Source organism: Anthonomus grandis, chromosome 22 (assembly GCF_022605725.1).
Source record: "Anthonomus grandis grandis chromosome 22, icAntGran1.3, whole genome shotgun sequence".
Classification (NCBI taxonomy): domain Eukaryota; kingdom Metazoa; phylum Arthropoda; class Insecta; order Coleoptera; family Curculionidae; genus Anthonomus; species Anthonomus grandis.
Window position 1 is genome coordinate 6,179,050 of NC_065567.1, and position 25,625 is coordinate 6,204,674.

The 25,625-nt window shown below is 31.8% G+C and overlaps 1 protein-coding gene across 1 annotated transcript in view; it reads right to left on the minus strand.

The window, feature by feature from the left end:
• Positions 1 to 25,625, minus strand: part of LOC126748708 (transcription factor SPT20 homolog) — a 70,177-nt gene that overhangs the window by 18,951 nt on the left and 25,601 nt on the right. Inside the window, exons 2-3 of the mRNA XM_050458094.1 lie at positions 16,524 to 16,677; positions 9,478 to 9,666 (exon numbers count right to left, since the gene is read on the minus strand). Coding sequence (XP_050314051.1) covers positions 9,478 to 9,666; positions 16,524 to 16,677 — 343 coding nt within the window. The remainder of the gene's footprint in view (positions 1 to 9,477; positions 9,667 to 16,523; positions 16,678 to 25,625) is intronic.

Consider the following 25,625-nt stretch of genomic DNA (forward strand, 5'->3'; position numbering starts at 1 on the left):
ATTAAGGAATCCATTATATTGGTCCTTTAATTATTCTGCATATCTTTCAGGAGTTTTATTGTGCTATCATTTTCAGCCTCTATAGGTAATGTTTCCCTAACACATCGGTCGGTTCTAGTAGGAAGATTAAATTTTAAATTGTGTAAGAAATTTTAATTCGACTTTGGAAAAAAAAACACCACTAAGGTTCAAAAATCTATCGTGAAAAACATGACTAAAATTACTTTTGTGATATTCGTGGAAATCATTGAGTCTAAGTGAAGTTATATATTTGTTTTTAAGGTTACTAAGTTTTTTGTGTAATCTATTAAAAGTAGTAGAGCCAAAAGTTGTTATTTCATCTCTAAATTTACAATCCAAATAAATAAATTTAAAAAGTTTGAAAAATAAAAACTTCAATTTTACATTGGCGTTGTTTAAGTTCCTGTAGTGGTCTTTGATTTCTTCTTTCAGCCATGATTTTCTAGCCAGGTCTAAGGCTTTTCTACCTGCATGAGTCCTTGTTCTGCATCGTAAAGAAACGAAATTTGGGGTTTATTAAAAATTTAATAATTTTAATATAACTATTTCCATATTAAAATTTATCATCTTAATTATTATGGGTCTGATGATGCTCTAGTCGAGCGAAACATTTAACCTTTGCCATTTTATTAAATGTTTCTATGATGCTGTAGATTTTGTGTTTTTACCTTTTATAAAAGTGTATGCCCAGCATCTTTGGGATAATGTGGGATAATGGGATAATATATTTTTTGTCTTTCTCTTTAACGCATGAGTCCTTATGGAAATATCCATTAATACGAAATTTTTGAATAAGTGCGATATATCATTGGTTTAGGAATATAAGGGGCTCTTAAAATCCGTAATAAAAAATTCAGGGCCGTATTTAAAAAAACAAACTTGATGATGACAGCTCAAATACGAAACGTCGGTTTGAAAATCTGACGACACCATTTCGTAATATAAAGAAAGTAGCAATGAGAATGAGTAATTTATTTTGTTATATCTATTCAAATAGGGTCGTAAAAAAAAAAAATGAAATTGCCAATATTCGATTTTTTCCAAATATCTTCGGAACTATTTGGAATTTTTGAAATATTAAAAGGGCGTTTTAATGAGCATCAAATTGTGCAATTTTGCCTTAATTTAACCGACCTCGCATCTCTTCTAGTTAACGAGATCCCAATGGTGAGGCTCGAATTTGGGACACCCTGTATTCGCTACATCAAACCTGGATTGTTTCTTATCACAATGAATCCTCATTCTCTGTAAAACTTCCTTCCGAGTATCGACAGGAGTTGAATACACCAAGGTTTTGAGGTGACGCCATAAGTAAAAATCCAATGGCGTTAGCTCGGGAGACCGAGAACTCCTCTACCTATCCAACGGTGAGAAAAAACGGTATTCAGGTGGTTTCTTACAGCAATGCTGAAATGAGATGGGCCTCCATCATGCATAAAATACATGTTTCGACGGATCGCAAGTGGAAAATGCTCTATTAAATCCAGAAGATTGTTCTGAAGGAACGCCAAATGAAGTTCTCCATTCAATCATGAAGGAATTTTGAACTCAAAAAGAATCCAAGAAATGAAGGATATCGGAACGTAATTTTAAATATGTTTAATAACTATAGAATATGAAGTCCAGGAAGAAAAAAATGAAGTTTTGAGCTTCCTAATTTGCAAGGTTACTAGGTAACAAGGTAACTTTTTATTTCTAAAAATAAAATTTATCTCGTTTTGAGAAAAGATTACAGGAAGCCAGATGCAGCCAGTTTAATACTTATTTATGGTGCTGTGAACATGTCAGTTTTCCAACTGATTTTTGCGCCAAGTAGAGAAAGACAAGAACTTTAATAAGAAACATTTATGGACTGACGTTTATCAGAAGCGGCTTAGTATATTTCCACCATTGACAAATCTGGAACGATGAGAATATACATAAGAATAGATTAATCAGGATACTCCGTGAGACGAAGCAGAACAGTAAAGATGACCTACCGACATGTGTTTCTGCTTTTTGGCTTCTTCAGGACCAGGCAACCAGAAAACCGTTTTATTAACTCCGGTTTTGGAGGAAAAGTACAGTATCCACAATAAGGAAGCATAAGCTCCCTGCTTGACATAACCTTATCCCGAGTTAACACATTTGCAAGACAATAGAGTAAAATGGCAAAAGAATAGATTTACTATTCTTTTGCCATTTTACTGTCCGTGCTAGCTTTCATTATTTAAAAGAGAATATACATGTTGTACGCACTAGAGCATTTCAACAAACATTTTCTGTCAATGGAGTGGTAGAATAAATAGAATTTTTTGTGGACGATGTATTTATTCTAACATCATGCCTAGATGGACAATTGCTTAATGAATTCCCCTAATTTTTAAAAGCGAATTCTGGATTCAAATCGATGAGACTCTCGTGCATTTTACGGTGGTAAATCGTAAGAGGTGAAATAATTATTATATAGACGGAAATTATATAGGGTTATTTGAAAAATCTAGCTTATTTGAGACCAGTTGACATAAGGTTTCTGATTCTTAATATAGAGCAAGCCTATGAAACTTTGCAAATTAAAATTATATGAGATTCGTACTGGCAGTTACTCATTTTGAAATTTTTTTCGTACTTTAGGGGCACCATTATTCTAGTTTTAGTAAGATCATTTACAAGCTTAGTTAATAAAGAGTAGTTTGTAAAAGTAAGCACCATTTTCAAAATTGAATTAACTGTAATTTCTATTTTACATGTTTTGGCACTAAAAATTAATAGTTTTGAAAATTAGTTACCATTTTGCTTTTTTTAGCTAATGCTAAAAAAAGTAAAAAAATCAAATTTTTTCCAAGTTAACCCTTTATAGGTTTCTGGTACATATATGTACCACTTGATGTTTCAACAAAATAATAATAGATGGAGGTGTATGGTGCTTCTTAAAATGTAGGCATAATATCTACTAGCGAGCAGTGGTCTATTTGTATACCACATTTACTCTCAGAAAAAGTACAAAATAAGTACAAATAAGTAATGGTAAGTACAAACTAGTTAGTTATAGATTAATTTAAAAGTTTTAGTATGTCAGTATAAATAATTCTTGTTTACGACGAATATTGGTAAATGTTCATTTTTAGGTTATAATAAACATTTTCAATGACCTGATATATTTTGTAGGAAATACTTATTACAGAGTTTCTACTACTTTAAACTAGTGTGGGATATATCATAGTAAATATTTATTCCAACCACGGATGAAATATCAGTACCGCTACGATGTTTTTTCCAAGAAACAAAACTGGTACATATTTGTACCACTAACCGTTAAACATAACTCTTAACGAAATTTGTTTATTTTTGTTTTTTTGTCGTTATTTTTAACATGTTTTGCCAGGTCTTTTTTGAAGATACGTATTTTGGCACAAAAGTCATACATTAGGCTTATTTTTATTGAAAATCTTGTTGTATAACATCTTTTTTTTATATAATTTATACACATATACCATAATAAAGTATTTTTTTAGATGGATAAAAAAATAAATTCAATCTAGAAAATCCCAATGATGTCGAGTATCTTTTATCGGTCATAGATGATGACATGGCCACAAATTCAGAACCTGAAGGTAATTCAGACGGTGATGACGAATTGCCTCTCTCTACATTTCCGAATATTTCTTCAACCCGATTTTCAAGTCCAACTTTCTCTGATCAATCTTTTCTAAGTACTTACGTAGATGAAGGTGAGATTGGAGAAGAAAGCGCGAACGAACAAGAAGAAGTAACCAAATTTGCCGAAAAACCAGAAGAAGCTTCTCCTAGAAATATAAATGAAGAGGAAAGGGATGAAACAAGCTCATCAGATGTTTCGGATGAAGAGGCGGGCGCAACCACATGGGCGCGCCAATCACAAACACCAAAGCAATATAAAGACCATAGATAAGATTTCTCATACCCTTTTGGTGTTTCTAAAAATATAAAAATTGATATATCTCGGCCATGTAATATATTCTTATCAGTACTTAGTAATATATTTTTGCAATACATTATCGAGCAATCAAATTTATATGCGATTCAGTGCAATAAAGTATTAGATTTAACTTTGGACGAGCTAAAGGTGTACATTGGTATACTTGTAATTATGGGATTTCATTCTTTACTCAGTATGAGGCTATTTTGGAGCTGCGACCAGAATTTTGAAGTGACGCGAATAAAAAATGTATTGACTGTCAAAAGGTTTCTCAAAATTACGCGCTTCTTGCACCTAAATAATAATACTTGTATGCCAAAAAAGGGAGAAGAAGATTACGATAAGCTCTATAAAGTAAAGCCATTTTTAGAGTACGTCACAAAACGTTTTAAGCTTATTTTTTGTCCATCAAGATTCCCTTCGTCGATGAATCAATGATAAAATGTAAAGGACGAAGCAGTTTGAGGCAATATATGCCAATGAAGCCCATAAAACGGGGATTTTGATTATTTCAGGTTACTGTTTAGGGATGTATTTATATGAAGGAGCTGAAAAAGAAGGGACAGCTATGGGTTTAGGAGAAAGAGTAGTATTAAAATTATCACAGTTTTTTGAAGGGCTCAGATATTGTCTTTTCTTTGACAACTTTTTTTCATCAATACCGCTGGCAAGAAAGCTTTTGGAAAAAAAATCCTTTGCATGCTCCACCATTCGACAAACTAGAAAATTGTTTCTAAAGACTATGCTAAAAGATGATAAAAATATGAGTATTGGAGAAATAGATGGGCTCTTACAAGGGAATTTGGGAATATCTAAGTGGAAAGACAGGGGTAAGAAGTCTGTTTGTATTATAAGTACTATGCATAATCCCCTCAAAGAAACTGAGGTTCTGCGCAAAAAACAGGAGAAAGAGCCAATGTCAAATGTCCTGAAGGAATTGCTGACTATAATCGCTATATGGGTGGAGTTGATCATTTCGACCAACTGCTTTCAGCTTATAGTATTTCATGGAAAAGTAGAAGATGGTGGATGAAAATTTTCTATTACCTTTTAGACTCATGTATTGTAAATAGCCATATAATCTATCAAACAACTGTCAAGCCATCGAACAGCAAGGATAAGCCCATGACTCATTTGCAATTCCGACCAAAATTAGCGACAGAGCTAATAGGTTCATTCCGTGGACGACTAAAAGCCGGGCCAATTCCACAATTTGGACGTGCAAGAAAAAGAAATCATTCGGATGGTAGACCTACTGTTTTTAATGCTATACGACTTAATAATGTTGGAACTCACTTACCTATAAAAGGTACAAGACGCAGGTGTGCTCATTGTAGCACAAAAAAATTACAACAAAGATCAAACATTATCTGCAAAAAATGCGAAGTTGCTCTTTGTCTGGAATGTTTCCTTCCTTATCATCAGTCATCATAAAACAATAATATTGTTTTATGATAACTAGAATATAACCTGATATGAAAAAAGTCTGATGATATACTAAATAATATGTATTTCTTTAAGAATTAACTTTTTTATTTACTGTTTTAACTTTAAATAAATAATAAATGCTATTTCAAGTTTTGTTAAATAAATCAGATACAAGCAAATGCAATATGTTTCATTTATTATAAATAATTTCTTATAATATATTATGTGATACACATATGTACCACTAAACATATTGGTTAGTAGTTAGTTTACGGAATGGCTCTCTGGTACAAATATGTACCACCCCATAACTCAAAATAAAATCAAAAAAACTTTCTTTTCCCACTTAAAATTTCTTAAAAGGAACATACTTAGAAGATATTTTTCAAAATTGTCTGTATTAAGTAACCCCCAGAGTTCTGCCCTATAAAGGGTTAAAAGATTTTAAAAATAATTAAAAAAAATAGTAGCGCGCCATTTTTTCTTCAACGGTATGCAATTAAAAATCCAGTACGGACACCTCTGATAAAAAAATTAAAAATCTTTTGGATTAAAAAATACCTGTTAATTTGTTAATAAAAAAGTTATAAATAATTTTTTTTTAAACTTTAACAAGCTGTATTTCGAAAAGGGTTTCTCTATATATGTTTTCAAAGAAAATTAAGGCTTATTCTAAATATAGAATGCGCTGTTAAAGTTTGTTTGGACATTTACAATTCGGGACACCCTGTAGAAATCAAGAGAAAGTCCTCGAGTGCCATGCGGCTTATTTGGAATTTTTACATTTATTGGTATTACTTCTACCCAAAATAATGTTTTTACTTGCTCAAACATCGACAAATAAAATATTTTCGGTGCATTTTTGTGGAATATATATCATCTGTATATTTTTGAAATCGCATTTCATATATCTTAAGAAAAAAGAGCACAAGATAATTTAGCCTAAATAAATCAATCTGAACGTTTCGTTTCTTTTTTGGTAAAAAGTAGCTTTCGTACTATTATAATAACTATACACCCCTCAGCTGAGATCTTAAGATTTTTCAGCAATTTTTATGGGCAGTTTTATGTACAAAAATGAAACGAATGAGTTAAAAATGAAAGAAATTCTGGTAAAAAAGTAATAGTCATGGTCATATTTAATTCGGGCGTAAACAGTCGGAGCGCGTTTATTTCAATTCGCGATGCATGCTACTGTAAGTAACAAAAAGTAAAAACCATATTGTCTCTCAAAATATGGTGAATTTTTTTCAACTTATAGAATTATTGCATCATGTTTTTTACATCTTTAATGCCTTTTAGCTTTTTTTATTTCACTGTTATGTAACGATTATATAATATAGCATCAATACCATAATATTTTTTTATATATATTCTTGTAATAGTTTGTTATGATTGAAATGGATTATGGCAAACTCTATTTCGTATTAATGTATACTGACATCATTTTTGTGCATGACTTATCACTAAATAAACGACTACTTTTTTTGAGCATGAGGTAGGATCTTTAATCTTAGAGCTCGAGTAAAACGGAAAAAATAGTACAGTAGTTTAAATAACATAATGATAAATCGATTTCTAGTTTTTTAAATTTAGGAAAAATACAAATAGAAGCTGTGCAATTTAAATTTTGAAAGTGGTTTTGTTTAATATTTGATATAACAGACGCGACGCTTTAGAATGAGATGCATAAAATTCCAAATGTATAGGTATGAACTAAAATAAAAATGTTGTAATAATTAAATCGAGCTCAAAAATTGTTATTAACCTCATCTTTTCTTCCTTTTATAACTAAATTTTTAACGGCCTTTCTGGTTATTTCTGTTTTAAATGTTATTTCTTGACAGGATTATTACCCTTGCTGTATACAGGGTGTCCCATTAATATTGGTAAATATTTTAACAGCAGATTTCTCTCATGAAAATAATGAGGTTAGGTTAAATTTTCCTAGTCCGGAAATGAAATGCAACCAAGATACAGGGTGATAAACATTAGGTTTTTTTTAATTTTGCTCATAACTTAAGCATTTGTTCTTCTTCTAACAAAAAAATGAAAACAAACAAAGTCACTGTCACGATTTATGTTTTTTTAGTTGCTGTGGCGCGTTATAGCTCACACGATTAGTTACTTTATTACCCTTTATTGCGTTATTTTTGTTAGTTATTAATAGTTCTGTTATTAATTGTTACTTGTTGCGTTAGTGTTAGTTCCAGTAGTCTTTATTTATCACTTTAAATTAAGATGCCTAAGCATCAATATTTTTCTAATTCGGAAATGCGAGATATGATTTGTGTTTATGGCCAAGCAAATTACAGCGGTCTAAGAGCTTGTCGACGTTATGCGCAATTGTATCCAAATATGAGGCAGCTAGATTTTAAACTCTTTAAAAATGTTGGGCGTCCAAATAGACGTAATGTGGATCAAGAAGAAGAAATGTTAGTCCAGGTTGCTGAAGATCCAGTAATAAGTGTAAGGCGTATGGCGGCAAGAACTGGAATTAGTAAGTCCTCAGTTTTAAGAGTTTTTCATAGTGAGCGTCTTTATCCATACCATTTTACGCTAGTACAAAATTTTTTTGGAGACAGATCTTCAAGCGAGATTAGACTTCGCTTGCTATATCCAGGAACAACAAAATCAAGATCCCCTATATTTATTAATAAAATTATGTTTATGGATGAAGCGACTTTTACCCGACGAGGAATTTTTAATTTTAGAAACAAACATTCATGGGATATTGCAAATCCAAACCTCATTACTAAAAGACACTTTCAACACGAATTTAAAGTTAATATTTGGTGTAGTGTTATAGACAATTTTTTTTAAGGACCTTACGAGTTACCTCCAAATCTAAACGGTGAATTATATTTAAACTTTTTAGAAACAAAACTCATTGATTATTTATAGAAATTATAGAAAATTTGCCTTTAAATCTACGCCAAGATATGATTTTTATGCAAGATGGCGCTCCTGCGCATTTTGCTAGACCCGTGAGAGAATATCTTAGAAGAGAATTATCTGAGAAGACCTTGGCCCGCACGAAGTCCTGATTTCAACCCATTGGATTTTTGCGTATGGGGATACATGAAATCCATTGTTTAGGAAAATCAAATAAATACAAGGGAACAATTATTAGAAAAAATTCAAGCCGCTGTTAAGTCATTTCGAAATGAGCAATTATTGTTTAAAATTCAGAGGTCTTTTAATAAAAGAATTTTAAATTGTCTTGAGACAAATGGAGGCCATGTGGACATTTACTGGCAAATATTGATAATTTTTATTTTTAAGTAATTATTTAGGTTTTATATTTTTATTTATCATTCATTTAAAATGTAATATAGCAATTTAAATAGTTTAAAATTTGGTTTTCATGGATGTCTTTAAAATCTTTAAATGTAAATATCTAGAAAAAGAGTAATCCTAGAGACATTTTTACTCTCACGAGATGTGTTGCAAAAATGGTTGCAGAATGCATATTTAAAATAAAAAATAAAATTATACAGGGCGTAAAAAAGCTATGGAGTTCAAAAAACACTAAAACGTGGCTGGGGGCTCCCTCTACGAAATAATTTAAAAAACCTAATAAAATTAGATTTGGCATATAAAAAAACTTCCAAATGCCAAATTTAGTTAAAAACAAAAAACAACTGCTAAAGTTATAAACAAAATTCAAAAAAATACTTAATGTTTATCACCCTTTATCTTGGTTGCATTTCATTTTCGGACTAGGAAAATTTAACCTAACCTCAATATTTTTATGAGAGGAATCTGCTATTAAAATATTTACCATTATTAATGGGACAACCTGTATAAAAATTTCTTTTTAATGAAATATAGAACGCAAGGATTCTATTATTAAAACTGTTCAAGTATTTTGGCAATTTAAGATTTCTAAAGAAACAGAAAACTAAAATATTAGGAGAAAGATAAAATGTAATAGAGGATATTTTGAAATATCAAATTGTTTTTTGAATCCGATGTAATTATTGTAATATCTTCTCTTCATTTATTGTAGTGCTGAATTGATATATCAATATGACTCCAATTCATTAATATTCCCAATTATTGTTATATTCAAATGTAATGTAACCTACACTGTTTTTGTTGTTGGCGTTACTTCTTTCAAATACTGTTCAACTACTGGAAGGTGTGTGTGGCGCCCGGCTTGTCTACTGCCTTTCTTATCTTGGGTGGGTATTGTCGCCACATTTTGAGTGTCATGTTGATCTTCTGGATAATTTTCTCCTTGCGGCTCATACTGCAGCTGAAATATACCTTGAGCCCTACAATAAATTAATTATAATATATCGTAAATGCAAATAAGAGAGTTAATGGGCTTATAACAGTAGAAGAAAAACCAATACTTGATTATCGGATAACTCTCACGAGATGTGTATGTCTTAAGTATGTTTTAATCACAGTGCATTTTTTTATCTCGGGTCATAGGGTTTTACGTGTAATATTTTCAACCCCATGTCAGAACCTGTTCTATTTAATCGATAGGATTGAAACTTGGAACAAGTGGAGTTTAAGTTAACAGACTTTAAAAAATCCCATTATTTTGCAAAAAAAATTTGCGAGAAACCTATTTAAAAATACGTTTTTCTGATGAAAAAGTTTGCTTTTTCTGCACCTCGTTACCTGTAACCTTCATTACCTGTACACTTCAAAGCAGGTAGACAAATATCCATGGCTCCATCATGTTGAAAAATTATCCTGCCATTTTGAACAGCGTTTCCTAATGCGGGAATGACCTGCACCTGAAGAAATTCTAAATATTTTGCAGTATTGGGTATGCGTTTCCTGGATGACGTGAGGATTTTTTCGCGCCCATATTCGAGTATTTTGTTTGTTGACTGTACCATTTGTACAGAAAGTACTTTCGTCTGAAAATAGTATTTTGTTTGTAATTGTGGGGTCGTTGTTAATTCGTTCCGTCCACTGTTCACAAAACTGCATTCTAAGAAAATAATCATTAGGCAAGAGTTATTGAACATTTCTAACTTTAAAAGATTTGTATTTTTCTTTTCTGATTGCCTCATAGCAACTACTCCTACTTTTTTCGGTAACTTCAGCAAACTGAGTAAGACTATTTGTTGGATTTTCTTCAACGGCCAAGCATACCTCCATTTTAAATTCTTCGTCTACTACAGTTTCGGTTCTTTTTCGTTTTAAGTGAGAACTGGCGATGCATCCAATCGTAATAAATTTTTCATGAAACCGTTGTACAGTTGATCTAGACGGGACGGGACGGTTAGGATAACACACGGCAAAATTATCTACCACTTCTTGCGCCGACATTCCTCTAATGTAGTTTCAAACCATCTCAATACGTTCCTCCATAATGTAAATCGACATTTTAAAGAGTTTTTGAACAATTTCAATGGAGCAATTTAAAAATTATTTTGTGTCACTGTCAGATATTTGTCTACCTGCTTTGAAGTGTAAAGGTAATGAAGGTTACGAGGTGCAGAAAAAGCAAACTTTTTCATCAGAAAAACGTATTTTTAATAGGTTTCTCGCAATTTTTTTTGCAAAATAATGGTTTTTTTTTAAAGTCTGTTAACTTAAACTTCACTTGTTCCAAGTTTCAATCCTATCGATTAAATAGAACAGGTTCTAACATGGGGTTGAAAATATTACACGTAAAACCCTATGACCCAAGATAAAAAAAAATGCACGGTATATTATAAGACTAGAGAAAATAACACAAAATATAAACGATATTTTAAAAAATTTAATGATAAATTGATATTTGATTTTGTAATTAATGAAAAATATTAATCGAACCGGTGCAATTTTAAACTTAGATTGTAAAAGTTGTAAAGTTTAATATGTGAAACACAAATTAGTAAAATATATGTAGAAAAACTGAAATCTTAAAATAAAACTAATCCTTAATAAATATGACAAACAGAAAAATCTCTCAAGAAAATATTATTATATTACTTTTAGTATAATTATTAAATCTTCCATTAGACAAGGTTATTTTTTGCCTGTGATTCGTTTTGCTTTATTGATTAAACTATTTATGCGCTGAATGACGTTTGGTTTAGCAAGATTCCAAAGAACTTTAATAAAAATTAAAAACTATTAGTCCCAATAATAATTAATGTTTATTAATAATAATTAATATGTTCCTATTTAGCTTATGAATTTATTTTATTTGTTCAAATAAATCAAATTTATTGATTTTTATTATTGTTGTGTGCCAGTCATGTTAGAGCCTGATGATGCTCTTGTAAGGCCAACCATACGAGTATGTCACCTTAATAAAATTGAATAAAAATGATAGGACTGAAGTGTTTATTCAAATATTTTACTGGCCAAATATAAATGAATTTTTCGTTTATAATTCGTTTGTTTCGCTAACATAACATAACATTGGTGCTTTCTTTTTACTGTCCTATACCCATTAACTATATTACTATAATTTTATTCATATTAACAATTTCAATATCGCTTTATTTAATTTTATATATATTCAAGATGGCGCCAAGTAAAGACGCGCGCGACGAATCGAGCAATAAAATCAAGTTTTTCTGCTGTAAAACAAAGCAAACAAGTGCCATAATTTGTGTCCAGTGTGGGAGAGTGTACCCATAAATCCTGTGCATACCGGGATTGGGCTGAAAAAATACGTTTCATGATAGATGAAACGCGAGTTTAGTGCCTAGAACATGACCTAACCTCAACAGAGGTAAATAAACAAAGAAATAATAATGAATTTCAAGCAGAAATTTTACTTTTAAAGGAATTTATATGCGAATTAAAGAGCAAAAATGAAATTCTTTGTGAAAACAATGGTCTCTTAAGAGAGAAAGTTGAATTTCTTGAGGGAAAAATAAACAAAAACAATGAAGCAATAAACAAAGGCCCCAGCACCTCAGCTGGGGTAGAAGAGGTCCACAAACCAGCTAAGACTTTGAAGCAACATTAGATCCAGCTGAGTAAGAGCCCGAAACAGGAAAACACAAACAAGGCCACCAAAGAAAATGTAAACAACATTGTTAGAGAAGTTCAATCACCGACTGCAAAGGCAAACTATGCAACTTTGGCTCTACAACCAGAAGAGCCTTTTCAGAAAGAAGCAAACAACATAATAGAGGAGATTTCAGCAAGTAATGTAGAAGAGGGCAACAACAACTGGCAACTTGTCACAAATAGAAAACAAAGGAGACCAAAGCAGGCGAGACCTGAGCCAGTGCATGGAGAAAACTGTACTTTTAGCTTAAGTGTAGCCACAAAAAAGGGATATATCTTCATATCTGGACTAGGAGTGCATATAGACTCTGCACAACTTGAGAAGTATATGAAGGAAAATGCTAATGTTTCTTGTAAGTGTGAGAAAATAAAAACAAAAAAGCAAAAATTTCTTAGCTCTTTTAAAGTTGAAGTGGAGCTTGAGGACAAAAAAAAGATCATGAACTCGCAGCTACGGGGTAAAGGTGTAGTGGTGAACCATTTTTTACACCTGAGACGAGATCCAAACAACCACCGATATCAGGAATAATAAACCCAGACGTTCAAATATTTACACAAAATATCCAATGTATAAGAAATAAGACATTAGACTTAGAAGTCACTCTAGATAAACTTAACAAAAATTATGAAATTTTATGCCTGAGCGAGCACTGGCTCAGGCCAGGGGAGGAGAATTTCATCCACATTGATGGGTACCAACTGCTTACTTGTTATACGAGAATACACAGTCAGCACGGAGGTGTTTGAATTCTTGTCCAAGATGGGAAGGAAAAATATTATAGTGAGATGCTTAATATACAGAACTACAGCATTGAAGGACAAATTGAAGTATGTGGAATTTTAAATAAAAATCAAAAATTATTGATTCTGTGTGTATATAGGTCATGTCTTGGTGACTTTAATGTTTTTCTTGGTGTCTTTGAGGAATTGTGTCAAAATTTATGTTCAGCTTTCAAGAATTTTAGGATAGTTATGACACGTGATTTTAATGTCAATTTATCGCCAGAAAAAAATCTAAATGAGAGTGGGATGGAAAAGCAGAAATTTTTGGATCTTTTACACTCTTATAATTTTAATCAAACAATATTTGATACAACGAGACCAAATCTATTAAATAAAATATCATAAAATATCATGTATAGATAATTTTTTCATTAACTTTTTAGATTTTAGCAATGCTGAAGTATTGGAAACAGCCCTTTCTGATCACCATGCATTACAGATCTCAATTAATACTAGTCTAAACACCGACAAAAAAGTTGGTGCATGGAAAATGGGGAGAATATTTTCAAAATCTAAATTACAGGCTTTATGTTCTGAAATGACTGGCTGTGTGTGGGATGATGTGCTGGGGAAGGCGGATGCTGAAAAAGCTTTTAATAAGCTGGCAGGTATTTTGGATACTAAGCTCAACCAAATATTTCCAATAAAAAAAATAAAATCAAAAAATAGATAGAGACTCAAAGAATAGATCCTGGTTAACACAAGGTATCAAGATCTCATCAAAAAAGAAACACAATTTATTTCATCAAATGATTTCTGGACATGTTAGCAAAAATTACTATAAAAATATTGTACGGTCTTAAAAAAAGTAATTAGAGAGGCTAAAAAAATTACTAACTTTAAATATATTGCTGAATCTAAGAATAAAGGGAAGGCTATATGGTCTTTAATTAAAAAATTTACAAACAAAAAGTCTCAAAAAAAAATCATTATTGGAATGTTCAAATACTAAATCTGATAGTGAATCTGATTTTCTTGATACTGTTAATGACTACTTGTTAAATATCTGCCCTGACATTAACTTTAACAATAATATTGATCTAAGCAAAATATAGAGACATCCAAACAGCATTTTTTTGGCTCCTACCAATCCAACTGAAGTAGTGAACACAATAAAACAACTAAAAAATAAGAGATCAACGGGTCATGATGACATTCCTATTTCATTTTTAAAGCAGATTTCAGGGCAATTGGCAAGGCCACTAGCTCATGTCATAAACTTATCAATTCAACAGGGTACCTATCCAACACTTCTCAAAATTGCTCTAGTTAAACCGGTCTTCAAAAAAGACAATCCCTCTGAACCTAAAAACTACCGTCCAATATCAATGCTCCCCAATATAAACAAGGTTTTTGAATAAATTATATACACCAGGCTTGAAACTTATCTTGAGAAATATCAAATACTGGCAGAATTACAGAACGGGTTTAGAAAAGGCAGATCAACAGTTAGGGCTATATATAAAGCACTGCAGAAAATTATTAAATCAATGAATGATCGAAAAGCTACAATGGCAAATTTTCTTGACCTATCCAAGGCTTTTGACAGTGTTGACCATTCAATACTGCCTAAAAAACTAGAAGCCTATGGAATCAGAGGAGTTGCCCTCAAACTTCTAGAGTCCTATTTGTCAAACCGTAGGCAGTGTGTAGTTGACAGAATGAGTGATGGTAGACAGTTCAAGTCTGATTACAAAGAAATAAAAAAAGGTGTGCCTCAGGGGTCCGTTCTGGGACCATTGCTGTATATAATCTACACCAATGATGTCACCAATGTCTATGATGATATGGTTATGTTTGCTGATGACACAAGTCTTATATGCAGCAGAAATACAGATCAGGAGTGTGCAAATCAAGTGGCCCAAACTGTTGGATTGCTAGAAGACTGGTTTAGCATGAATAATCTTTTGCTGAATGTCAACAAAACGGAAATATTAAACTTTAAACAACGGCCTAGTGAAAGCTCTCTAGTGCAAATTGGCAGGACAGAGATAGGAACACAGCAGTCAGCTAACTTCCTTGGGGTAATGATGGATGAAAGATTGGATTGGGGTGCCCATGTTGAGTTGGTGGCAGCAAATATGTCCAGATATTGCTTCGCTTTGAGACTAATAACACAGGAGGTGGGTACAGTGGCTTCCCTTTCAGCATATCATGCCTATATACAGTCCAGAGTCAGATATGGTATAATTCTTTGGGGGAATTCGGGGGACTCTGAAACAGTTCTTATCTTGCAAAAAATGTGCTTGAGAACTATATTCAATTTACCCCATCAGGAATCCTGTAAACCATATTTTATTATTCATATCATCCTAATATTTTATTGTATTTATATCTATGAATGTGTTTCGTTTATCCTTGACAATAAAATCTTTTTTGAGAATCTGAATGGGCAACATCCGCATAATACTAGGTTCAAAAACAATTTCAAGACTTGTAAACCAAATTTTACATTTGTTAAGAAAAATGTGGTACATAGTATTTTAGATGTCTGGAATAAACTCCCAATAAACTTCAGAGAAAAATCAGATAAAGAGATAAAGAAAGATCTAAAAATATATCTGCAAGAAAAGGCCTTTTATTCTCTTCATGAGTATATGGCTGAAAATTTAAATGAAACTCTCTCTAGTATTGTGTATTAGTGCTGAGTTAATGAGTTAATTTGTGAATGAATGTTATATTTTCTTGTTATTTAATTTTTGTGTACTCGCGTTTTGCCTTTTTATTTATATTTAAATTTAATATTTTGATAAATCATGACATGAATGGATGTATGAATGGATAAGTGACTGAATGCTTTAAATTTTATAAATATTTTAATTGTATACTTAATTAAGTTAGATTTTTTTAACTGACAAAATCCACACCTCACATAGGTAATAAAAAATGTGTATTGTTGTAACTACATGTTTTATGGATTTAATAAAGGATTTATTATTATATATTTATGAGGAAAAATAAGTTTTTTAACAATTATAAGTCTTACAATTATGTGGTCTAAAAATTTGTATTAAAAAAATATTTTTTCTCATGTATTTCTTAAACTTTACATGCTAGTTTCACAAAACGTTTCAATATTTTCCCTTTTTATTTCTTTAGAATCAATAAACACCTGTGACCTTTTTAAAGTAGAAAATTATAATAAATGATCTTGATCAGCAGTCATCGTTTATGTAAATACCACGGAGTAAATCAGAATGTCAGATTTAAAAAAATCACTTGAACTTCAAGAAATGTAATGTAATTAATAGTTGCTCAATCAACGCGCTTATCTAGCATTTTTTTAACTTATAAATCGTAACACGATCGTTTAAGATAATTTAATCGCCGATGCGTAATTTTTGACTTGGCCCCGTTTACCATTACCTCTTACCTTGGTACTTCGAGAAGCGTTTGTGTTTCCTGTTTAATTCTGTTATGGTCTGATACTAGTTTGTAGTCTTCATATAATCTGCCATCAAATGAATACTGCCTGTCGGGTTCTACTGGGTGAGAGCGACACTGCGATGCAGATAGAATAATACTAACTAGAATGAAATTAGATTAAAATATTATTATTGAAAAATATTTAATTTATTTAGAAATATGTAACGGAAAACATGGACAAAAACTACTGAGCAATTCCTATAATCATAAGTCCGGCAATAATATTTTATTAAGGTACTTAAGACAGTTTTTTTTTTAATATACTTGCAGTGATGATAGTTGTCCTATTGGGTTTATTTTAAACGTAAAATGTTAATTTTGATCTTATACTGGCTTGTAGTTATAGAAGATACTACTTACATATCTTTTTACTGTTTGCGGAGCTCTAACTTTTTTTGTATATTCTGGCACATTGGATTTTGAGATTAAAAAACGCAAATAAAGATATACATATGAAAATATACGACAAATGAAAAAATAACTTAACCTAATGGTAATTTTATTCAAGAAGAGATATTCTTCAAGATTCAAAATACCATTGAAAGAATAACAGCCATTAAAATTTCTACCACAAATGTAGTGCAAGCCTTTATTTAATCCAAATTTAATGGGTGAAGGGATATAAGTAATTCGATTGTGTCTCTAATGATTTAGGAGAAGCTAAACTGCAATTAGGTAAAGCATCATCATAGTCAAAGTATATTTGCTTTCATAATGGGTTTAAAATCATATCATTGAAAAAAATGGACAAATTGGATCTGAAAAAATATGATAATCTTCCTGATCTTAAGAATCTTAAGTGATACACAATTGTGTGATTTCATATCAACCGGCAATCGCACTTCCCCCTGGGGAAGGGAGTTCATTTACTTGTCCCAGATATCTCAGATATCAGAAGGATGGAGTCTTTTCCATGTTATCAGACTCGTTTTTTACCTTTAGACTTAAATTACATGAAAAAATTCTTAAACTGGTTGATGTTATCTACGTTTCCAATGAACTGTTTGCTAATATGGATAATAGCGTCAATTCTGCATTAGCATATAGATGCTTTCTGCCCTTAAGGTTGAGCAGTTTTATGTTTTTGATTAGGCTCTTTGGTATGACTTCTGTTGATTTCTAGATACCTATACTTAACAATCTTTTAATTATGTTTCTCTTAGGTTGTTATTATTAGGAATAGATACATCAATAAGGGTTTTCTTCCTAGAAATGTCATCGATTATTATTAGGTCAGGTCTATTGTTACTGACTGTCGTTGGTCTGTAAGTACAGTGCGATCCCAATACAATTTATGTTCCTTATTTTTAAGAATCGGTTTCGACTTATAGATATAATATGGTATCTTCGCTGCTCCTAAGAGGCTTAAATTTTTTCTGAGAGCTCTTTATGATCTTTGCAACTAAATCATGCCGTTTTTTATATTCCCAGTATAAAAGTTTCACATCCACCGGTGACATGCTGAATGGACTCCGTTGTCTCACATCCATACCTACATCTGTTACTTTGGACCGTCGGCTCACTTACGACAAACTTTAAATAATTTTTCGTGGGTATTACTTGATCGTGGATGGCCACGAGAAACTCTTGAGTTTTGGGAAAATCGACGCCGCTGTCTATGTACTCTTGTCGAACCTCGTGAAGATTCCTTCCATGTTATGTTTTTCTCATCCAAGCATCTCAAGCTCCTGGAATTTGAGTGGTGTTGAGTAGTCTGTTTCACATACGGCACGATAAATGTCTCAGGTTTCAGCCTTTTTAAGAAAGACGATCGCAAGTTACTAATTTGCTGAGTCAGTTCCTTTTCTATGTCGGTCATTTCTCTTCCTCCCATATATCTAGGTAGCATAGTTCGTTCTACGGCACTGCGCGGGTGATGCTTATTGGCTTTCGTTAGAGTGTTCTAGCCTTTCTTTCCAAATTTTTGATGTCTGTTTTAATCCAACCTATAATACCAAAAGAGTAAGATAATAAACTGACTATATATGTATCAAGCTTTAAATAAGTTTCTGCTATTAAGATTTGTGTTAAGGAATCGTAGCATTCTTGTAGTGAACTTAGTAGTCCGCTCATATTTTATAGTTCTATGGTCTATCCTTTGCGTCTGCTTCATTCCTAGATATTTATAGGCTTCTTCTTCGTCCATAGCATTAATGATATAACCGTTTTCTATCTGAAAGTCACCTGGTTGTAGTTAACCCTTAATACTGTTTACAGTTTGTTATTTAGCCAGTCCAAAGGTCCAAAAATTGTTATGTCATCAGAGAATGTTTCCACTATCTTAAGCATCTGTAGTTAATTTTATGTCGCTGTAAAATTTTTTAAATCATCCATATAAAATAGATGGTATACTTTTGTTAGTTTTCTATTTCTACGGATTTGGCCTAAAAAATTATTTTTTTAAGCCAAATCCGTACCTAGATGAATTAAGTTGGATAGAGAGTAGGTTCAGGGCAAGACAAAACCAAAGTGGACTTAAGGAATCTCCCTGGAATATACCCTCATGAATAGGATACATATTAGTTCCAATGCAGTTACCGTTAGGCACCTGGCGTTTTATTGATATTGGTCAAGATGCTATAGTGAATTCTAAAAAGGAAATTATGTAGTTGTCTATTTTGTCCAATTTAAATACATTAATAAACCATTTATGTGAAACTGCATCAAAAGCTTTACGGTAGTCAATGTATGCTGCGAAAAGGTTTCTATTGTTGTTAAATGCCTAATACGAAGTCGATAATTAATTCTTTACACCCCATGGCACCTCTGGTACATCGTTTCTGTTAAGTTGCTATGATGCTATTCTGGTCACAGTGTCTGTAAATAAGTTCTGTAATGCAAGATGTAATTAGTTTATAGAGTGTGGGTAAGCATGTCATTGGCCGATAATTAGCTGGCCCTTTAGTGTTTTGGCATAAGTAGTACCTTCTATTAAAAATTGGGCAGATTATGAGGATTTATAAGCACGTCGTTTAGAAAGCGGTTAATTGTTAATGTGTCTATTTCTTAATCCAGTAATTTTGGACGTGATCTGGACCTAAAGCTTTCCACTTATGTAGCTCTTTTATAACGTTAGTCACTTCGTCAACTGAAAAGGGTAAAAATGCCATTTGATTATATATTTGGTACTTTGCTCATTCTGCATTCAGCCATTCAATGTCGAGGTTGCATTTACTAGGTGTTGTTAATTGAGTACCGCAGAACTCCTCGATGGTTTCTTTAGTGAGGTAAATGCTAATGGCACTGTTTGTTGGAGCAGTGTCATTAAGCTTTCGATAAAATTGTTTTTCTCAGCGTTCAAAAAGTAAATTATCTTGTTTCCTTTTATTATTGGATTTATACATTTTTAAGCGACCTGAAAAAATAGATACATTCTGTTTAAGGGTATCTAGACGTTCTGGGGTATAATTTTTTGGGTCCCTATGTTGGGTCTCACGCATTATGTCCTCTACTCTTTCTTGTACATTTTTGGTTCTGCTAACTCCGATGTATTTCTTTGGCTAGCCAATGTCTTTCTTAACATCTTCAATATTTTTTAGTAGTCTCGTTTTGTATAGCGGTATCGGTCTTACCTTCCCTGTTCACTGCAATATATGTCAACACTTTGCTGATTATTTACTTTTTTAATCGCAAGGTTTTAATAACAGCGGTAGCCGCACAGTAGATTATTAGATGATGTTGGTCAAGTGTCGTAACTGCAAGAGTATAATCACTTTATTATTATTAATATTATGAATTCGGTCATATGGCTCGCACTACCTTCTCGGGGAACATTCACTCATCTCAGATAGTTAGTAGCTATCCCTTTCCAAGTTATCGGCCCTGAAAGGGACTGGGAATACTGGAATTATTTTATCTAAATTTCCGAACGCTTCGAGCTGTAGCAAGGTGAACTGATTTTTACATAGGCTTATGATTTATTAAACTCAAGTAGGTTGATGTTCTTTAGAAGGTCTTTTGAGAAAGCACCTATTGTCGAAATAATAATTGCAACCGGTTGGATCTTTTCCATCTTCCACTGCCTCCTTATCTGTATTTTAAAATCTCTGTACTTCGTTATTGTATCAGTGTATTTGTCAGGTAGATTGCTGGTATGTCGACAAGACTTGTCTGTCTAACATTCTTATCTACAAGTATGAAATCTGATCTATTATGCATCACACACTGGTCTGTGAGAATACTGCAAGCCCAGTACAGCGTATAGTTATTGTTTTCGAATAGACTCAGGGATACTATACTTATAGTAGGGGGGATTGTCCTCAATATGAGTTTAAAGCGCTTTGCCTCTTGAGTATGTATTTTCTCACTAAAGCATGCCTCTCCTTGTATTCTGTTTGCAGCAAGTGCGTGGCAGCCTCCAGTCAAGTGTTGTATGGTTTTCTGCACCTGGTGACGCAGCCACACTTGTCACTCTGTACAAATGGGTCGTTAAGGATATACTTTAGGCAATTTCTTGTTGGCATGCCCTAATGTTGAATAAGAGACCCTCCGTTTCTGATATCTGATGACGCGATACTATCGACATAATCTTGGCTCACTTCGTTGGGATGGCGCCAATGCAGAAGCTTTTCTTTCCAAAGGTGCATCTTCTTTTGATTGGTCTTATATGGTATTCCTACTTTCTGTTCACTGAATCGCAGAGGTGTTGCGTGGTCTACCTAGCTTATTGCATAGTTCCACAAAGAGGTCTGTGAATGTTTCTGAAAGTATGATTGCAGACTGACCTTTTCGCAATCCAGCGGTCTGCTAATAACCATGATCCTCTTCCTCTCGAAGATGTCAAGGTAGCGTTGTTTTTTACTGCACAGCAAGGGTAATGTAACCAACTTTTATTAAATGGGTCCTGATCTATTTTGTTGATCTACAGCTTTGAGCCATCCATATGTAGAGGATAATTAAAAGCCTGGTTAATTCTGTACCGTTGTTCTTCAAAGCAAAACCGTAGTTCGTTGAATTCAGCCGGTGGTATAGAGCGTTCATTGCTAGGCAAAATCTTAACTTGTGATTTTATGCATGACTAGTGTCTTACCTTAGAAGATGCCTCTTCTATTGAGACATTTTCAGCCTCGACTTTGAGAATAATAATAATAAATATTATTAATTATTGTTATTATAGCTTCTCTGCAAAAAGTGACTTCAATGCTATTCTACCGAATTAATGGTTTACTGTTAAAGACATCCACTTTCACTAATACGCTGACGATCAAAGATCAGGTAATGCGAAAAAAACATAATTATTTCTGCATTTTTTCTCGTTAAGTTGTCTGCTTACAAATTTTTATTGAACAAAACGTAAATAAAATCTATTTCCTGGAACATTCCGGTACTGAATATGCTTTTGGGATCACTGATTTCATTTTAGTCAAATATGTCATGATATGTATATTTTTTAATATAATAGTCTCTTATCAGCTTTTTTTTTATTATATATGTATAGTTTTATAATAAAAAATATGTAAAAGAAAGTATATATGCATTTTGATAACGTAGTTATTTCACATACTAGAGTCTTGTTAGAAACATTATAGAGTGTTTAATACCGATGAGAAAACTGGTACAAGTACTTTTCTTATTTATCTACTTAAATGTCCACATTTAAAAATAAAGTAAAAAAAAAATTAGTAATTTAAATGTTCAAGTCTGATATTAAGATATAGTTATAAATTCTTCAAAAGCCACCATTTTAAGAGACTGAGTATCTCCAGACAGGTTTCTTGCCTGTTATCTAATAGGCTTTTAAATAATATTTAAAAACCAATAAGGCATATCTACGTATTTCAGTTCGGCTGACTATATTACTTAATATCCTGTATAGTTTTTAATAAATAAAAGGTTTTCCACGTTGTTTTTGCCATTGGAGACCAATAATTTCAAGAGTATACAGATTTTCAAAGCAAACAAGTACACAAAATGTAGAAAATTTAAACTACCAGAATTTACAATTAAATAACCTAAATTAGAGCCCAAATGAGGCCCTTAAACAAGATGAGCTAATAAAAACTAGACCCCATAGGTAAAAATCAACTAAATGGATTATTACAAAACATTGTAAAAATCTAAGGTGGTTGTTTACAGTAAAAAAAAAGAATTTTTTTAAATTGTTTCTTTCTTCAAAATCATTTTCTGTTATTTACGAGTTTGAACATTTCTGCAAATACATATTTTATGTTTGAGGTCTACTCTCCCAGCAATAGAATTTTGTCTATATCAGCGTTGTAAAATTTTAATTTTTCCGTCTCCATCCATTCGAACTATTTAATGCACTCATATGCAATAGACAATAGGCTTAATTCGAGTCTGTCTTTGTCTGTTAATCTCTTATAAAACTTTTAATGCAGTTGCAGCAATCATTAAAGTCTTTGTTTAATTGAAGTGCTTGTAACTCGGGGATGATTAGTACTATTTCACACTATAGGAAGGGTTTCCTATAGTGTGAAAATACACAGGGACTTATTTCAACCGGGAGTTTTTAAGTAGCTTTTTTATTACTAATTTAAATTGATTTAAAAACGACAGCGAATCTCAAAAACATTTCCATAATTTAATTGTAGTGAATTTATTAGTAGAATTTATTTATTGTAGAATATATAGCGAAAAATGTCAACGTATAATCGTCTATAGGAGATCTGTAATGTGTAAAAGAAGAATATCTGCAAAATTAGTAAGAAAAACTAAAATGGATTTTTTTTTTAACCAATATAAATATACCTTAGCAGCAGTGTCAACATCCTAGTTTTAGTAAATATTTTTACACACGCCTTCAAAACATTTAAAAGAAGTTTATGAACGAATAATGGCATTAAAAACAAGAAAAAAAACAGCAAAAATAAAATCTTTTCCTAAACAAGCAACAGGCAAAGGCCTCCTTTCGACTCGCGAATGCCAACAGCAAAGCAATGCTTTTATAGGAGACAAGTGTGCATTGTGATATACATATAAGTGCATTTATCCCATCAATTTGTGATAGTTTACGATAATGACTTATTATTTTAGAGAAAATATAGTTGATAATTAAATAATTATCAACTATATATCTATGTTAATAGGTATATATTATAAAATACAAAGCGTTTATTTTTTCACGCATGAGTAGATAGGCGATGGTGCCCTATATGCTGAAAATTCGTCGTATTCGTTGTAAAATAGTGTTCAATCTTAAAAATAATAATAATAATAATAATAATAAACAAAATTTATTACTCTTCATAAACAAGTACAAAATACATCAATATAAAAATTTAGAAATACACAATGTCTATGAAAAATAAAAGGCCGTGTTACGTCAGTATTCTGGTACGCAGACCAGATACTGTTTAGGCGCTCTCTAAAAAAATGTAAAAAATATAACATTAAAAAAATTTGCTCTACAACCAGTACCAATATTTCAAATTACAGATCATAACAGTTGAAACTTAAAAATACAAAAACACATTTGCAGTGATAGTAGAGTATTTTGAATCTACTATATTCCAGTACCTACAGTTCAATAATCTGCTAAAATATAAGAGTATAATGCGGTAAATGGGATATACCAATGTATCGTTCATTTCCTGTAAAATTAAATGAAAATTATGCTCTGGACCTCAATAAATATAATTTGCAGCTTCAGTAAGATGAAACATGTTTTCAATATGGCTGAGCATTTCGAGAATCGTTTAATGAATGATTTCTAGGTTATTAGATTGGTAGACGGGGTGCAAGCTCGTACAGCTAAGTTTATAGAATTCTACCTATAAATATTTAAAAGATACAGAATTTCACCGTAATATAGAGTTATTACCAAATGCGATGGATTTCAAAACACAAGTTATTATTGTCTTACCAATGACGTCATATATTTTTATTATTCGAACAAACTTTTAATATTTATTAATACTATATATTTGCTCTTCTAACTGATGTCCATGTCCCCAAATTCGCATGTCTTGTTACGATTGGATAGCAAATTGTACTTGTGTATAGCCTTTACAATTATGTCACTGTATGAGGCCTACCATTTGACATATTAAAATGAATTGAGAAGCTGATTAATAAAATTCTATCAAACATGAAACTCCTATTAATAACAACTTCTCCCTGCACATCTAAAGGGGGGTATTTTTTGTAGAGAGATATTTAGGGTGATTCATTTTAAAATTATATAACTTTATAATATGGTGGGTCGGGTTTAAAATAAACAAAAACAATCTCCGACTTTCGACAGACAGGCTATGAAAACTTATATTTTTTGTAGAATATTCCATTGACAACTTAAGAAATAAAGCAATTTTAAAATTACCTGGTAATCTCACTGTCACAAGATCAAACAGAAACATAAATATGTTATAATTATATAAGTGGAAAAATTTCATTGTTCTAATTGACTTAAAACATGTAATTAATATGAGATATTTTTACAACCTAGTCGCGAAATGTCTTAAAACAACAACAATAAAATATAATAAAAATAGGGGAAAGACAATACATTTAAATAATAAGCTCATAGGTTTTTTTTTTTGGATCTTGTATAATATTGTTTTAATTGACTTTCCATTCGTAATATAATTCTTTTTTATATTCAATATTTTCTTATCTTAAAACCGCAATTGTGTCAGGTTTATTCTGTAGTATAGGTTGTTTCAGTTTTACAATAGATCATGTTTCAAGAGTAAGTAGATACAGACTAATTCCCCAGCAAGCTTAAGTTTTACTGAAGGTCTGTTTAACTTAATATTTTCTATTCAATTCTAATTTATGTCTATAATTATATATTGTTATAGGTATAAGAACATAGTTATTCTATTGCCGTATATTTTTTTTCATATAAAATAAATTGTGTAATGAATAAAAGATTATTGATTAATTGATTGACGCAAGAATTTTTACAATAGTTCTAGTATCCGAACAAACCCTTAGACAAAATAAATTCTTAACTAATGTCAAGGCAAGTTCAATGTACACTTTTGGTACCGAGCTAATCCCATAACTAGTTATAGAAATATAGGGGCTTTTACGTACAAAGGTTTGAAAAAATCAAAAAAGCTTACGTACATGTTTAACATAAATAAAA